We start from the raw sequence: 18,035 nt of genomic DNA, 5'->3' as shown, positions 1-18,035 counted from the left end.
TCAAGGCAAAAAAAGTCATGTGCTAAAATGACACATATTAATGAATATGTCCTAAAATCTTTTAAATCAGGTGATAAATTGAGAAGAGCTTGTTTGTGGTCTTCTCTGCAGTCTTTCCTTCACAAGCACCTGATTGGTGGCACAAGGATGTTTCTGTCAAGGATCAGGGCTAGTGGGCAAATATGGGACTCTCTATATGTTTGAACTTCAAATTCTGAAGTAATCCCATATTCTTTCACAGCTATAGCCTGTAAATTTGCTTTAGAATCTGGTCATTATTCTAAGTTCTTTCTTAAAACATGAATAAAATTATTTATGCTCAAAAGCAAAAACAAGCATACATTTATGTGTAAAATGCTGGCTTTATATGCATCAAGTTTTTAACTTCCATTTATATTAATTCTACTCTGTGATCAAATATGCACATTATCAAATTAAGTGATTTTTTTCAAATCCATTGCAAACTTTTCTATATAACCCTTAATTTTCCACTTGATTTATAAAATGTTAACACCTTAAACAAGTCACAATAATAAGGAATCAAGTGTCTTAATAATACTGCCTGAATCTTTCATTTGTTTTCCCATATTTAACACAACATATTTGTTTTTAAAAGGATTTTCATTAAAAAGCTGAAGAGCCATCAATAGTAGAAGTTAGCACGTTAGAATATTTATTATTATCTGAACTATGGCTGAAATTGAATCCTCCAATTAACCAAATCAGTGTAAAAGGTACACAGAGGTAATTGACAACATAAAGAATAAGCCAGATCTTCTATTTTAAAAGAGCTTAGGAGAGCAAATACCTCATGACATTAGTCATGTAAGTATCATTGGAGACAATAGATGTTATCTCCAATCTTAGAAGTCATTTCCCAGGGGTCTAGTATTTAGAAGACTGGCTGATGAGACTTCTGAGTGAATGGAATTTTAACTTTACAGATATGAGTTAACTAACAAGTAATAATTAATGTTTCTTTTTAATTTAAGGTATGTTTACAATTATGAAAAATAAGACACTACAATTAAGTAAAATGTACAGATTTAATTTTGCTGAATTAAACCATGTACTTTCAGTATTTTATTATCAAGAGCTAAGTCAAAGCTAATATAGCTTCAATATTTTTTCTTTTTTACAGATATTTACTAAGACCCTGTATCCAGGAACTTTTTCTAGGAGAGAGGTCAAACTACATTTTCAGTCATACAGTCAAGAATAATATAGCTTTCATCTTCATAAACTTTTAAATGGAAGACATGGTTGAGAGAAACTGCACCACTGTGGCACAGTTCATTCTGCTAGGATTTTCAGATGTTCCTGAGTTGAGTGTTGTGCTTTCCTTGGTGTTTCTTCTCATTTATGGGGTCACTGTCTTGGCCAACCTGGGCATGACTGCACTAATTCAGGTCAGCTCTCAACTTCACACCCCCATGTACTTTTTTCTCAGCCACCTGTCCTTTGTGGATTTCTGCTACTCCTCCACCATTGTTCCTAAAATGCTGGCTAATATCTTCAATGAGGACAAAACCATATCTTTCCTGGCATGTATGGTCCAATTCTATCTGTTTTGCACATGTGTGGTCACTGAAGTCTTCCTGCTGGCTGTGATGGCCTATGATCGCTTTGTGGCCATTTGTAACCCACTACTATACATGGTCATCATGTCCCCAAAGCTCTGCATGGTAATGGTGTCTGGCTGCTATCTGTGTGCATCACTGTGTTCTCTGATGCACTTGTGCTTAGCCCTTGAGATCCCATCATTTAGTTCAAATGTGATCAACCACTTCTTCTGTGATTTACCTCCTCTCTTAAACCTTGCTTGCTCTGATGTCACTGTTAATAAGGTGCTGTTGTTTGTTGTAGCCACCTTCAATGAGAGCTTGAGTATTGTGATCATCTTCACCTCCTACCTGTTTATCCTCATCACCATCCTGAGAATGCGCTCTGTAGAGGGGAGGCAAAAAGCTTTCTCTACCTGTGCTTCCCATCTCACAGCTATCATGGTCTTCCATGGAACAATTCTTTCCATTTATTGTTCTTCTACGTCAGAGAACAGTGGTGATGCTGACAAAGTGGCTACAGTGTTCTACACTGTAGTGATTCCCATGTTGAACCCCTTGATCTACAGCCTCAGAAACAAAGATGTGAAAGGTGCTCTCCGGAAAGTTGTGAACTCTAAGTTAAGTTTGTCTGTGTGCAGAATTCCAAGGTAGAGTTAGAAAGAGGGATTAATAGATGAATCAAGTTTGGGTTGAGGAGAGAACTAAGGAGCATGATAGCTCCTAGTGAGTCTTTTTGTTTTGTTGAGTTTTATGACTCTTTCATTTACAATTATAGCATTTAAAAATTCTACAATTAAAAGTTTATTTAATCATTTGACTGAACTCAGTTAGTTATGAGTTTGCCCTACCAAGGCAAACAAATTTCACTTTTGCAATATTTCCCCAAATGTATTAAGAAGGATTTTTTAGTTTCTAATTTTATTTCTTATCTGTAATAGTTATTATGATCCATTTCAAAATAGGGTAACTGTAATTCATGAAAATCATTAAACAAATCCACATACACAGTGAGAAAACAATGGATATTTACTCAAGATTTTATTTATTTTGCTATTCAAGGCTCATTGCTTTCCTTACTTTCCCTTTTCTAATGCTTCAGCATTCAGTGTTTTATAACTGTTGAATAACATGTACTCTTTTAATGAAAATATTTTAGCAATATTGTGTTATGAAAATAACATTTTAAAGGAAGGAATTCTATGAGTATGTCTGTGATGTGTATACCTGAGAGTAATGCCCACAAATGGCATTTAGAGTCCTTGGGTCTTCTGGAACCGGAGTTGTTGCCTCCTATAATCCACCTGATGTGGGTCATTGGAATTGAAATTATGTCCTCTGGAAGAGAAAAAGCAATCAAACCTACTGAGCAATTTCTCTATCCTCTTTACAGTGAATAAAATATGCATATGAAATTGTGAATTACTAGAAAATAAACAGATCCATTTTTTCATTCTGTCTAATGGTTATTATCATTATAGACAACAATTCAGAACTGTATATTCCCTTATTTGGTAATTATGCTAACTCTGCTACTGATGAAATGTTTGTAGTCAACTCTGTTTATTCTCTCTGCTTATTTACATATATGCTTTCATTTCATTAAAGTTGAAAATTTAAGGTTGCATAAATGCATATATTGCTTTCTCCTTACTATCACTCCATTCTATCTGAGTCCATTTGCCCTTTTATTCCCATCTCACTGCATGTCTCTGTTCCATGTTCATGCTTTTTATCTTCTCTTTGTGAAACATGAACTTCAGTCAGGAACATCTGTGTGGTTATATGTTTGAGACTATCAACTGCTCATGATACTTCATCAGTAGGGTTGAAATTGCGACAGTATCTTTCCCTCCTCTGTCATCTATAGAACATAGTTCAACATACATAACTTCAGGAACACTTCAATACTTACAAATTTATCTAATAAAAGAGGATATATACCTTTTGTGTGTAACTTTCATTGAGTGATGGATTTTAGTCAAGAGAAAGTAGAGCCATAAAATCAAGAATATAAAATATTGTTATTGCATTAATTATCAAAAACTGCTTTTTTTATCATTTTTTATTTTAATTTTAAATAGCTTGTTTTACATGTCAATCCCAGTTCCCTCTCCCTCCCCTCCTCCCGCACTCCCCTTCCCCCCCTCCCTCCCACCCTATTGCCAAATCCTTCCACATAGGGGATATCTAGAGTCTGTCATTTTACTCTTGGTAGGGTCAAGGCACTCCCCTAAGAGTCCAGGCTGAGAGAGCATCTCTCTTTGTGCTATAGGCACATGAAGACAGTTTGTATACCTGGGATAGACACTGATCCACAGCTCAGGGCCCCATAGGTTGCCCAGGCCTTCTCACTGACACTCACATTTGGGGGGGTCCAGATCAGTCCCATGCTGGCCTCCCCACTGTCGGTCTGGGGTCCAAGAGCACTCCCCTGTTCAGATCAGCTGTCTCTGCTGGTTTTGCCAGCCCATTCTTTGCCAATTTGCTCATCACTCCTCTCTCTCTGTCACTGGGTTCCTTGGGTTCAGTTCAGTGCTCAGTTGTGTGTTTGCCTCTGCTTCCATCAGTCACAGGATGAAGGCTCCCGGATGGTTATAGACATCAAGTTCATTATCAGGAATGGGCATTCGAGGTGGTCCCTCCACTATTGCTTAGCTTGCCAATTGATGTTATACCTTTAGATCACTCGAGGTCACTCTGGTGCCTGATCTGTCTTCGATCCTATGATTCCCTCTTTCCCCTATTCTACCCCCACCCCCTCAACTTCCTGTTCCCCCATGACCAACTCCCTTCCTCTTTACCCCTTCTATTCTTCCCAGGTCCCACTCCCCCCCACCCCTCGCCGTGTTCCCCATCAGAGGATCTTGTCTCCATCCTCTTCTCTTGGGTACTATGCATATATGCATATCTTTTAGGTTCTTTCCTGTTTCCCAGACTCTCTATCTGTGGAAGTGCAGACTGGCACTATCCTGATCCATATCTAGAATCCATATATGAGTGAGTACATACCATGTTTGTCTTTTTGCGACTGGGTTACCTCACTCAGGATGGTTTCTTCCAGTGCTATCCAATTCGCAAAAACTGCTTTGAGAGCTAATGTAATCTTATTAATAGGTAATTATATGTGTGTGCATGTACTCAGCGATAATTATCACTTTCACTTATTATCGGTATATTTTAAGTGATATCAAGTGAAACTCAACCAAAATTTAAAAGTAATTTATGGGATTAAAAAATCTAATATCCAAGCCGGGCGTTGGTGGCGCAAGCATTTAATCCCAGCACTCGGGAGGCAGAGGCAGGAGGATCTCTGTTAGTTCGAAACCAGCCTGGTCTACCAAGCGAGTTCCAGGACATGGTCCAAAAAACAATACAGAGAAACCCTGTCTCGAAAAACCAAAAAAAAAGTCTAATATCCCATATCAAAGTTTATGTAGTCCTGTTCATCTTTTATTTTTTACGGATAATGTTAGAAGAGGCAGGAAACAGTAATCAGAAGGTTTTTCTCCAAGTTAACTGCTGGGAGAAAGTATTCTCTGACTGAACAAACTGTCTTCAATTAGTGCCAAGAGCAAATATCTAGATTATTCTCTTCCATGGTACTATTTTATTCTTCTTTTGTGTGCCTAACTCTAAGGACTCTGGGTTCACAATCAAATTGGGCTCTATATTTGATACACTCCTGATTCCCATGATGAAACCTGCATGTATACAAAGACTTCAGTGATGCTTTATCTTGTACAATAGATCTTTATAGTGACATGAGTGGCTTTGAGTTCATTCTACAGCTATCTTCCTCTAAGTAATCTCAATAATTTCATTAAACTTGAGTTGAGTGATGTCATTACTTTTTTCTACCCTTACTGCCATCTCTGCATGAATACAGGTTTCCTCAACTTTTCTAGGAAATTGAATGAAACAATATAGGTTTAATTTTATCATACTTGTAGTAAAAGTAGCCCTATTTTATAAAAAAATCTATCAAGGTGTCATCCTCCTTCATAATTGCTAATAATTCAGTGAACCACAAAGAGATGAGTTTCAGAGTCTCGTTTTCATACTGATATTTTATTTGCTTTGGGAATATCTGGGCAATCAAAACATATTTGAGGTCAACATGCTGTACATTATGAGTTCACAGTAAGCACAGGATACATATCAATATAATATTTTATCTCTCAATAACCAAATAAATAACACAGAAACCCAAAACAGTAGTAGGAAGAAAGAAAAAAAACACAAAAATAATCCAATTAGAATGAAAATCCATTTTTAAAAAGAAGAAACAGAAAACTTCTCTCACTAGTATTCTTAAATACTATAGTTTCAACTCACTTTTAAAGAAATTTAAAATGAGGTTCTTCTCAAATACAATACATCTTGACAACAGTCTTCCTTCTGTCAGCTTCTTCCAGTACCCTACCACCCATCATGTCTAGGAAACAACTCAACTTGATCCTACAATACAGACACTTTCACATGAATGTTTATTGCTGCACTGCTCTCAACAAAAGCAAAAGTCAGTGTAGATGTCAACAAACTGATGACCACATACATGACATAAAGAGAATGAAATTCATGTTTCTTAGAGAATCGATTATGTTCTTTGTAGGAAGATGGATTCAACTGAAGAAACCCTAATAAAGTAAATCAGAGTTATCAATAAAAAACTTTTTTCCATCTCATATGCAAGTCCTGGATTTCAATATTTATATTTGTACATATATATTGGTTTGCTTTTCATGAAACTAAAAAAATAAAGGGCTACATGATAGGATAAAGCAATCTTAAATAGGCAGGTCTAGGTTCAAATGAGGAGCATGGAATACATACTACATAAAAGTCAAAGATGGGGCATTAGTGAAAAGAAGGAAACCAGTGTGTGTAGACCATAGTACATAAAATAAGGTTAAAGGAATAAAATAAGTAGAGAAAACATAGTTATGAAAACAATGACAAAACCAGATGCTTTCTATGCTCACTAGCAGACTCTAAAATAAAAGTAAAAATAGAACCTATGAAATTGTCACAGATAAAACGTAAAATGAAAGTTAGTGGAGCATGTGGGAGTAAATCCAAGAGTAAAAAATGATTCAGCAAATTCCCAAGAATAAGGATATAGGAATATACTGCATAATATAGTTAATAAAGAATCCAAACTGGTTCACGACTTGTGGCCAATTTATAAAATTATAAACATAAAGGTTTAGTAATGCAGAAATCTAAAGAGAGAACAGGTCAAACATATTCAGTTTTCATTATTAAGTAAATCCACATCTACTCTAAAAATACACACTATCCAAAAGAAAACCCATAACAAAAATACAATAAAGAGGCAGGTTTATGTGGTGTTTATTAGTATTGCTTGTAAAGAAATACCAATTATTTCTAAGACAATACCTATTGTATTTCTCACATCTTCAGGTCTAAGTCAGGTGGAGACTCCAAAAGCCTGTTATGTGGGACATCTTCTAGGGTGATGTACATCATAGCCACCAGGGCAATCCTCCATAGACACTCTTTCATTTTTGATATTGTAGAGGCATACATAGTTTCATATTATTTTTAATGTCAACTAAAATCAATTGAGAGATACTATATGTCCATTAACTATATTGCATCTGATTTCAACATATTACTACACAAGTTAAAATATGCTTTAAATATAATATTTTATGTAAAGTGAACACACAAATACCAAAAGATTAGAATTGTTTTTATGTAAAGGAAAAGTCAGGGTCCATGGAAAATCCTCGAGTAGTTAGCTTTGAGAATTTAATCTTGATTTTCTCTGTTGAGTGGTTTAAACAGATGAATATAGTCTAAGGAAATCTTGAGTGCTTAAATATTAAGAGAAAATACATAAAATGATACAGAGCATAAAGACACACTGAAACTTTCTTCAAAATTAAGAAATTCTCATATTAGTTTTAGGCAGTTATACATAGAATTGAGAATTGGTAACTATTTCACTATAATTACACTCATACAATTTTTGGACACTTTATTGCGTTTGTGGGTGTACAGACTGCTTTGAACACAGTTATAAAGTCAACCTTGTATATTTAGGAAAATACCAGATATGGGATGAGAGAAGTGCCAGTGTCCTGATCTGCATCAAAGCACATGAAGTCTCCTTTCCCAGTATCCCTTCACCAGCTGAGATCTTTCCATTGTCAAATAGTTTTACAAATCAAAGACAAATACAGTTTCTTGTTACAGAGATCACCTGTTTTTAGCTGAGGCTGAATTCATCTGACTGTGTTTCAGCCACCCCATCTGTAAAGATACATAGAAATGCTGACCTCATTTACTTTGAAAACTTGAACTATGACAATAATTTTTCTAAGTATATTACTTGGTGTGTAGGGAGGGCTCATCAATATTCATCACTGCTCTGTTCTTTGGGGGAAACTCAGCGGTGACTTCCCACCCTTTATTGTAACTGTAGGGGGCTGTTGAAATAAGACAAGAATCTCTTACCTGTTCACATGATACACTGAGGGAATGCTCAGTAGTAGCATGCAATGTTCATCAAGAAATTTGAAGTAAATTATGTTACCTTCTGATACACCAAATCACACTGATTAATCTCCCCATTTTATATCTCATTATACTAATAATTGAATCTCAAGAGGAAGTAATTTCCTGCTGTCACAATGATATTTCACAGAGATTGGTACTTGTTTTTAGGAGCTTAAGATCATAGACTTTGTGGATCCACATTCATAAATAAAGACTGTAGCTTATCTGTAGTGACATCACTAGGAGCAGAGGGTGGCATGGAATGATTGTTTCACAGGTTGGTTGCTTGGATCATCATAAATATATTATATTGTGATGGAATACACTAAAATAATAGTTTCTAAGAGTTCAAACTTTGGACTTTTTTCCTATGGAATAATATTATTCCATTCAGATATGCAAAAGATTTAATAAATGGAGTCTACAGAACTGTAAACCTTATTTATTTTTATTCTATGCCTAGACTCTCAAGTGTTCATTAGTAGATACCATGCTATGAGAATGCAAGTAGGAGAATATACTTATTCCTCAGTAAGGCATATTCCTGGAAGGAAAGGCTATCAGTTTATTCTGTAGAAAGACAGTACAGCTGCTGGTCTAAGTGCTAAAAAATGTGAACAAATGGAAGTGGATGCTTGTTTCTTTGTCATTTAATCTTTTTCACTCATGCTAACTTCACCCATTCCATGTGGCAGAGGCTATATTGAGATTGTGCTCACAGTCAGCTCCACACTGGGATTATCAGTAAACAACCCTCAGTAATATTCATGTGGGAGCATAGACATTGAACCATATCTGAAGAAGAAGACAGAGGATTTTTTTCACTTTTGAGATAAGACATTCCATATTAAGAAAGAAGCAGTGCTTGGGAGGCAATCAGTGAGAGCATTTTTCATCATTAGTCATGGTAATGGGAAAACATATTCAAAATTTAAACTTCAAAACATGAGATTTCTTTTGAGCTGTGTGAAAGAAAAATTACTCACCTCTTTTGTATATCTGTGGAATGAAAACCTTTAAGGTAGAATAGTGGCATGTTGAAAATGAGATATAATAAGGAATATTTCCTCAAGGCTTTTAAATCAGATGATAAACTGAGAAGAGCTTGTTTGTGGTCTTCTCTGCATTCTTTCCTCTAGAACACCTGATTTGTGCTTCAAGGATGTTCCTATCTAGGGGCAGGGAAACTGGAAAAATAACCCAAACATCTTCACAATTATATTCTGTAAATACACTTTAGAATCTGGTGATGCTATAAATTATTTATTAAATTACAATAACAACAAAATATATTATGTTGAAAGGAAAGAGCAAAGCATGCAGTGTAAGAGTAAAATATTCACCCTATATCCATCATGTTTTGAAATTTTAATTTTTCTTCTATTTTGTGATATCAAATACACAAAATTATCAAATCTAGTGATGTATTTTCTCAAACAGATTAATGGAATTTTCATCACCCTTCATTTTCCACTGGATTTATGAACTATTTTTGTTTTGTTTGTGTTATTTTGTTATTGTTTTTGTGTCAGACAGGATTTCTCTGTGTAACCACCCTGGCTATCTAGGAACTCATTTTGTAGACCAGGCAAACTTCACACTCACACAGATCTGCCTGTCTCTGTCTCTGAGTGCTGAACATAAAAGTATGATCCACCATGACATATCTGATTTATATACTTTAACACAATAAACAATTCACAATTATCAGTAAGTAACAGTCTTAATGATTTTCTGTCTACATCTGTGATGAGAAATTCTAGCTATGTCTTTGAATTTTTGGGGAAATTCAAAGCAATGCACTTAAATTAGTTTTACATATGCATGTTTTATGTATATATATGTATATGTAATGTATATATTCATCCATAATATATATTTAAGCTAAAGAGCTATGTACAGATAATGGGAGGTAGCACTCAAGAGTGTTATTCTCTGAACCATGATTGATATTAAATCCTAAAATTAACTAAATCAGGGTGATTATTTCATAGAAGTAAATGACAATGTAGAAACTAACCCAATTCTTCCATTTTACAACCCATTAGGGAAAAAATTGACTTTATCCATATCAATCATTTAAGTTTTTCTAGAGATAGTGGAGGTTCTCTCCAAATTAGGAGTCATTTCCCAGTGTCTTAATATTACAACATTGATTAGTGAGTCTTCCAGGTGAGATCCTGGAGATAAGTAAATAATACTTAATGCTTCTTTTTATTTGAGGTCATGTTTACAATTATGATAGTACCATTATGTATGATGCACATATTTTAATTTTGCTATAATTTCTGAATTTAACAGTGGACTTTAAGCACTTCTATTATTGAGGCCTTAGTCAAAGCTGAATTCAGATGAATATTTTCTTTCTCTTCATAGGTACTTACTATACTCATTCTTCCAAAATATGTTATTAGAACAGTCAATGTACATTTCAAATCATGAAGTAAAGAACAGGGTAGCTGTTTTTTCCATCATCTTTTTTTTATCATTTTTTATTTTAATTTTAAATAGCTTGTTTTACATGTCAATCCCAGTTCCCTCTCCCTCCCCTCCTCCCGCACTCCCCTTCCCCCCTCCCTCCCACCCTATTGCCAAATCCTTCCACATAGGGGATATCTAGAGTCTGTCATTTTACTCTTGGTAGGGTCAAGGCACTCCCCTAAGAGTCCAGGCTGAGAGAGCATCTCTCTTTGTGCTATAGGCACATGAAGACAGTTTGTATACCAGGGATAGACACTGATCCACAGCTCAGGGCCCCATAGGTTGCCCAGGCCTTCTCACTGACACTCACATTTGGGGGGTCCAGATCAGTCCCATGCTGGCCTCCCCACTGTCGGTCTGGGGTCCAAGAGCACTCCCCTGTTCAGATCAGCTGTCTCTGCTGGTTTTGCAAGCCCATTCTTTGCCAATTTGCTCATCACTCCTCTGTCTCTGTCACTGGGTTCCTTGGGTTCAGTTCAGTGCTTAGTTGTGTGTTTGCCTCTGCTTCCATCAGTCACAGGATGAAGGCTCCCGGATGGTTATAGACATCAAGTTCATTATCAGGAATGGGCATTCGAGGTGGTCCCTCCACTATTGCTTAGCTTGCCAATTGATGTTATACCTTTAGATCACTCGAGGTCACTCTGGTGCCTGATCTGTCTTCGATCCTATGATTCCCTCTTTCCCCTATTCTACCCCCACCCCCTCAACTTCCTGTTCCCCCATGACCAACTCCCTTCCTCTTTACCCCCTCTATTCTTCCCAGGTCCCACTCCCCCCCACCCCTCGCCGTGTTCCCCATCAGAGGATCTTGTCTCCATCCTCTTCTCTTGGGTGCTATGCATATATGCATATCTTTTAGGTTCTTTCCTGTTTCCCAGACTCTCTATCTGTGGAAGTGCAGACTGGCACTATCCTGATCCATATCTAGAATCCATATATGAGTGAGTACATACCATGTTTGTCTTTTTGCGACTGGGTTACCTCACTCAGGATGGTTTCTTCCAGTGTCCATCATCTTTTAAATGCAACACATGGTTGAAGGAAACTGCACCACTGTGGCACAGTTCATTCTCCTGGGATTTTCAGATGTTCCTGAGTTGAATGTTGTGCTCTCCTTAGTGTTTCTTCTCATTTATGGGGTCACTGTTTTGACAAAACTGGGCATGACAGCACTAATTCAGGTCAGCTCTCAACTTCACACCCCCATGTACTTTTTTCTGAGCCATCTGTCCTTTGTGGATTTCTGCTACTCCTCCATCATTGTGCCTAAAATGCTGGCTAGTATCTTCAATGAGGACAAAACCATATCTTATCTGGCATGCATGGTCCAATTCTATCTGTTTTGCACATGTGTGGTCACTGAAGTCTTCCTGCTGGCTGTGATGGCCTATGATCGCTTTGTGGCCATTTGTAACCCACTACTATACATGGTCATCATGTCCCCAAAGCTCTGCATGGTAATGGTGTCTGGCTGCTGTCTGTGTGCATCACTGTGTTCTCTGATGCACTTGTGCTTAGCCCTTGAGATCCCATCATTTAGTTCAAATGTGATCAACCACTTCTTCTGTGATTTACCTCCTCTCTTAAACCTTGCTTTCTCTGATGTCACTGTTAATAAGGTGCTGCTGTTTGTTGTAGCCACCTTCAATGAGAGCTTGAGTGTTGTGATCATCTTCACCTCATATCTGTTTATCCTCATCACCATCCTGAGAATTCTGTAGAGAGGAGGCGCAAAGGCTTCTCTACTTGCACCTCCCATCTCACAGCCATTATGGTCTTCCATGGAACAATTCTTTCCATTTACTGTCCATCCACATCAGAGAACAGTGCTTATGCTGACAAAGTGGTCACAGTGTTCTACACTGTAGTGATTCCCATGCTGAAGCCCTTGATCTACAGAAACAGAAACAAAGATGTAAAAGATGCTCTCAGGAAAGTTGTGAACTCTAACATACATTCATAATGAACATTGTCTTGTCAGTGTGTAGAATTCCAAGGTAGATCCTGGTAGAGGATGAGCATGTGAAACAAGTTTGGGCTGGAAAGGGAACTAAGGTGCAGAGCATTTCCAAGTGACACTTTTGTTGTGTGTGTGACTCATAAATTTACAGGAATAGCATATAATATATTCCACAATTTATAACTAATTTCATCATTTGACTTAAATCAGTTAGCTATGAGTCATGCTTTACTAAGCCAAGCATATTGTATTTTGTACAAATTCTTCCCAAATCTAAAAAGAAGGGTTTTTCAAAGGTTCTAATATATTTTCTCTCCATAGTGAACATTATGATTTATTTTCAAATAGAATGTGTGTAATTTATGAAAATCATTCAACTACCAAACCTGCCTGCACAGAGTGAAAATACCATGAAATTTTGATCTGAGTTAATTTATTTTGGTAATCTGGGCTCATTGCTTACTTTTTTCCCATTTGTAATGATGCTACACTACTCAATGATTTTAGACTATTGGATATTATGCAGAACTTTAAAAATATTTAGTAATATTGAATAATGCAAACAATATCTTTCAACTATATTGAAATGTTTGAATCTGTGTGTGATGTGTGCAAGTTAAATGCAATGCCCAGAGAGGATCAAAGAGTCTTGGATCTTCTGAGTCACTTAATGTGTGTCCTCAAAATGGTACTCATGGTATCTGGAAGATCAGAAAGCCCTCATAACTCCTGAGCCACCTCAACATCCTTTTTGCAGAGCATAAAGTATGCATAAAAAGTTTGAATTCCTAGAAAATAACTGCTTACAACTTATTTTTCATTGTCTATTCAGAAATGTCATTGTAGATATAATTAGTGAAATGTCTCTTCCTTTGTTTTATGTCTAATTCTGCACTCATCCTGACACTGCTACTGATGAAATACTTGTAGTCAACTCCTTTCTTGCTGTGTGATTATATACACACATATAGTTCTCATTTCATTAAAGTTGTACTTTGATGATTGCATACATGTATATATGACTTTCTCCTTACTTTCAATCCATTCTGTGTGAGTCCCATGGCCTTTAAACACACTGCTCCCTGCATGCCTTTTCCCCATGTTTAGGAAACATTTTTGTTCTTTTTGTTTGTTTTGTGACTCATGAAGGTCAGTCAGGGCCATCTGTGTGAGCATGGATTTGAGACTATGCACTGGAGCATGATGCCTCATCAGTGGATTTGAAACTAAAGACAGTATTTTTTCCCTCCCCCATAGTACATCCATAATCCATTGTTCAATTTACACATCTTCTGTCATGATGTAAAATCTTTCATTTCCCAAATTTTTGTTTCTCAACCCAATTCATTTTAAGTTCTATGTATAACCCACTTTTGTATTATAACTTAGGATTTACTCCATTTTGTAAAGTGTATTCAGTTGTTGATAGAAGCCTCTCTCCTTGCATCTACGATGTTATAAAAGCAATGGTTTAGAGTTCAGTGAAGCCCGGGTGGTATCTTGACTCTGATTTTTCTTTGTTGTCAATTTTTAATCATTTACTTTTGAAAATTGTACAAGAATCTAACTTAACACAGCAATGACATATGATGGAAAGGAAAGCATATGGCCAACATACTTCGCAGACCTTTGCAAACACCACCTCAGTCCAATGAATGAATTGAGCCCTTTCTCAGCAGACAAAATGAAACCCAGTCAGTGTCTAAGTGGCTTCAAGTGGAGAATACAGGAGAGACATTTTACCTGTTTTCACAAGAGTGCACTGTTCTTTTCTTTATGTTTGAGCATGCAGCATAAAAGTTATTTCTCCAACATTGCTCTAAGTTTTTCCTTTATTTGGTTACAGTCATGTGTAAGGAGACACTTAAATCAATCTATGAAACTGAGGAATAATATCTATATAGGAAAATTATGTGAAAAAGTCACTGTATTCTCCACAATTCTATAAATTAATTTACCTTATCTTTTCCTGAGTTGTATGGTGAGCTCACAGAAGGCAAAGCATGATCTAGAACCTGGGAGGGATGCATAATATTTTTTGTATATACAATTCAAATTATTGTTTCTCTTTCCTGCTGTCTTATAAATTTTAAATTGATATTTAGGAAATAATCACCAAATGAACATTTCCAAGATAAATAGCATCATCCATGGCATTATATTGAGTTTAATGTTTGAAACACTTCTGAGAACAACAAAACTGACACTCCAAGTCATCCCTTGTTATCACCAACAGCATTTATGGCTGGACATAATTCTCCATATAATGACTTGATAGACTACCCAAAGTCCCTAAAGATGTGTTTTTGGAATGCTTTTGTGTTAAAAGTTGCCTTCCTTGACATGAGTTTTTGTACATGAACATTTTGAGAAGACATTACATCCACCTAAAAATACACAGAAAAGTTCAGCGTAGAGCCCTAGATTAACATTTTAAACCCAGAAAAACACTTTAGAAGATTCTAAGTGTGTATTATTATTAACCATTTCTACTCAATAGAATGTTGTCCCAGCTGTGAATTAAAATGTTACTCTGTTGACACAAGAATGTCAGTATTCAAAATCATCCATGAAGTCTGAGATACAGTGTGCTTTGATTTTTAAACTGTTTCTCATTATGTATTTATTTATATGTACACACATATATGTCTCTGTGCACTTGCACATATATAAGCAAGGATATATGTATGTGCATATGTGTATGTGTGTGTGTGTGTGTGTGTGCATGCACACATATGTGTGGTATTGTATATAAGTGAAGGTCACAGGAAAATGATAGGAGTTAATTTGCATTTGCCCTTTGTGGGAATCTGGGAGAATAGCTTGCTCATGACTATATCCCATGAAGCATCTAAACAGTATAAATGCTTGATGTTACATGATAGTTTCCCAAACTACGGTGTTGGAAGTTATTTTTAAACTTGCCTACATTTAGAAAACTTCACATGAGAACTGCATTTTTATCAATTCTATATCTCTCTTGCAACAATCTTCTCTTATGCTCTATCCTATTAATTTTTGTTAATATGTATTAATGCTAATATATTATTATATTAATAATATTGCTATATAATTAACATTAGTGATCATATTATATATTAATTATGTATGATATAATAATATAACATATTATTTTGATCATATAATATATATTAGTATAATTAATATAATTAATACATACACACATATATGTATATTACCTATTGATCCCATTTAATGTTTCTTGTATGTACCCAGGAATGATAATTTTGCATACCTCATGCTCTTTTCTGGAAGGTAGATTTTTGGTTTGATATATACACTATAATTATACATACTTGAAAGGAATCTGACATTAAGATTGTCAGTGCAATGTACCTACTCAGCGTACAATGCAAGTTTTTCTTTATGGTGAGAACACTGTTAGATTCTTAGCTACAGCAGTGGAGTAGAAGCCAAAATGTCCCACTGTTCTCTGCAGTGCCTAATATATCTTTTTAGAAATTTTCTCTCAGATGGAACTGGGAGTCTTGACTTCCCTGAAGAAAAGAATAGTCTGATGTGTTAGTATAAAGCAGAGTTGGAAATTATTTGGTGAAAGTTTCAGCATAAATTTATAGAAAATCTTGACAGAGAGAGGTACTCAGACAATGAATAAACCACATATAACTGTGGTTGATTCTCTAGAGAGTGTCCCACTCAATTGTATTTATAAGGATTTTTGTGTCTTCTGAAATTTCATCTCAAATCCTTCCTACAGAAACTTAGATCTGATCATGTTGTTAGTCACAATATTCATTAAGTAGGTTTACTGTGTTTCAGGTAAATCTCTAGGTCTCTTGGGTTGTACAGAAAATTTGATATGTTTCCCTATGAAATGTTCAGAGCTTTATTCATGAGATTTCCAGACAATTTCTAGGGAATTTTTGTCTAGGAAACAAGTAAGTGGCTCATTGAAAGGTTCACAAGAATAGCTCATTAGTATTTTAATCCTTTATTTCAAAATACCTCTGGTTAAAGGAATGTTATTTACTCTTTATAATGGCAAAATTTAGCTCAAATGACATATTCTCATACACATTATTTTACATTATTTTAACTTTATTGCCATTGCTGTTCAATAGTTCCCTAAACCTGTGTGTTTGAAAAACAGATTTCTGATAATGTTGCACAGACAATATTTTTGAGTCTTCCAGAACAAACATCTTTAGTTCAACTTTATTGCCTCTCTTATGGCACAGGAATTTATTTTTGTTTTACATAAGGGATGCTTTTCCCTGGAGCTTAATTTATGGAAGAAACTCTGCTCATGAGAAATGTTTAAAATCGCTAGTGCTGGAAAGAAACGTCTCAGGTTTGTTCACATGTACAAGGCTCTAGTCACCTGAACTTGGAAATGGACACAGTATATTGAGTAAATTCATTTAAAATGTATGAAAGTTTTCTGTCTTCTAAAGCAGATTATACATGAGAACTCTTCAACTTTACAATTGCCAGGGAAAAGTCACTTGGTGTTATATGGATAGACAGCTGATGTTAAATGAGAATAGATTCTTCTAATATCAAGCATTTTGAGCATGAAAAATTTCAGACTACAGAAATATAACATAGGCTTTTTTCTCTGTCTCTGTCTGTCTCTCTTTGAGCGAATTTTGCAACTTAAATGTAACATTGATCCATAATTTAGCAATTTTTTCTTTGACAGATTTTTGCATTGATATTCTATAAGTACTCTAATATAATTTGGTAAATGGTTTTAAATAATTTAAATATGTTTATATTTGATGAAACACTAAGGTTACAATCTTTAGAATGATTTAGCTTTTAGATTTTTATCTATTGTCATAATAAGATTTTGAGTACTTTTTAAAATTCATTTACTCAAAAATATTTGTTTTATATGTTTGAGTTATTATAGACATTGATTGTAGTGAATCAAGTAATTTTAATTGAGATTTATCATTTAGTTATCTAAATTTCACTAATTTTAATATTATTAAAATTCAGGATCTTTGCAAGGCATTCATTTCAGATGAAACTTTATAGTGCCACAAAGTATAAATGTAGGTAATTTTGCTTCACATTTTATACTTTTAGACTGAGTGAAAGTAGTATAACTGTGTATAAGACATTGCCAAAATATACCACAAACAGCAAGGTCAGCTCTTATATAAAGGTTTCGATGAGAAGATTAAATCCCCATTATTTGTTATTTTACAGCACTGAACATATTTTAGACAAAAATCATACCGACATCCTCAGATATCTGCTTAATTGTATTTTAGATGACCATGGTTTGTAGTAACATGTATGAAAGGTGTTGCTGAGATAAGTTTTTTTATGAATCAGAACTTCGGAACTACCCAATATTTTGAAATTTTCATATTTCTCTTTTGCTTGTACTCTAAATGTATGTCTTTGACATTAATGCTCCATTTCTTTTCTTCAGTTAACATAACTCTCTTTTTTTTCTTTCTCTTTTTCTCTTCCCAGAAATAACACAGGGCTATCATGTAGCAGTC

The 18,035-nt window shown here is 35.3% G+C and overlaps 2 protein-coding genes across 2 annotated transcripts; both read left to right on the top strand.

Moving 5' to 3' along the window:
* Window positions 1-1,259: 1,259 nt before the first annotated feature.
* LOC121140276 (olfactory receptor 5L1-like) lies at window positions 1,260-2,216 on the top strand. Its single transcript, XM_040744971.1, has one exon. The coding sequence runs from the start codon at window positions 1,260-1,262 to the stop codon at window positions 2,214-2,216; it is 957 nt and encodes a 318-aa protein (XP_040600905.1).
* Window positions 2,217-11,605: 9,389 nt separating this feature from the next.
* Window positions 11,606-12,537, top strand: LOC101843990 (olfactory receptor 5L1-like). Its single transcript, XM_013120874.1, is given in 2 exon segments — window positions 11,606-12,284; window positions 12,287-12,537. Coding segments are annotated over 2 exon segments (930 nt in total).
* The last annotated feature ends 5,498 nt before the right edge of the window (window positions 12,538-18,035 follow it).

Source organism: Mesocricetus auratus, unplaced genomic scaffold, assembly GCF_017639785.1.
Source record: "Mesocricetus auratus isolate SY011 unplaced genomic scaffold, BCM_Maur_2.0 Super-Scaffold_100004, whole genome shotgun sequence".
NCBI classification, from domain to species: domain Eukaryota; kingdom Metazoa; phylum Chordata; class Mammalia; order Rodentia; family Cricetidae; genus Mesocricetus; species Mesocricetus auratus.
The sequence above is the reverse complement of the archived record's forward strand: the minus strand, read 5'-3'. Positions and strand labels throughout refer to the sequence as shown.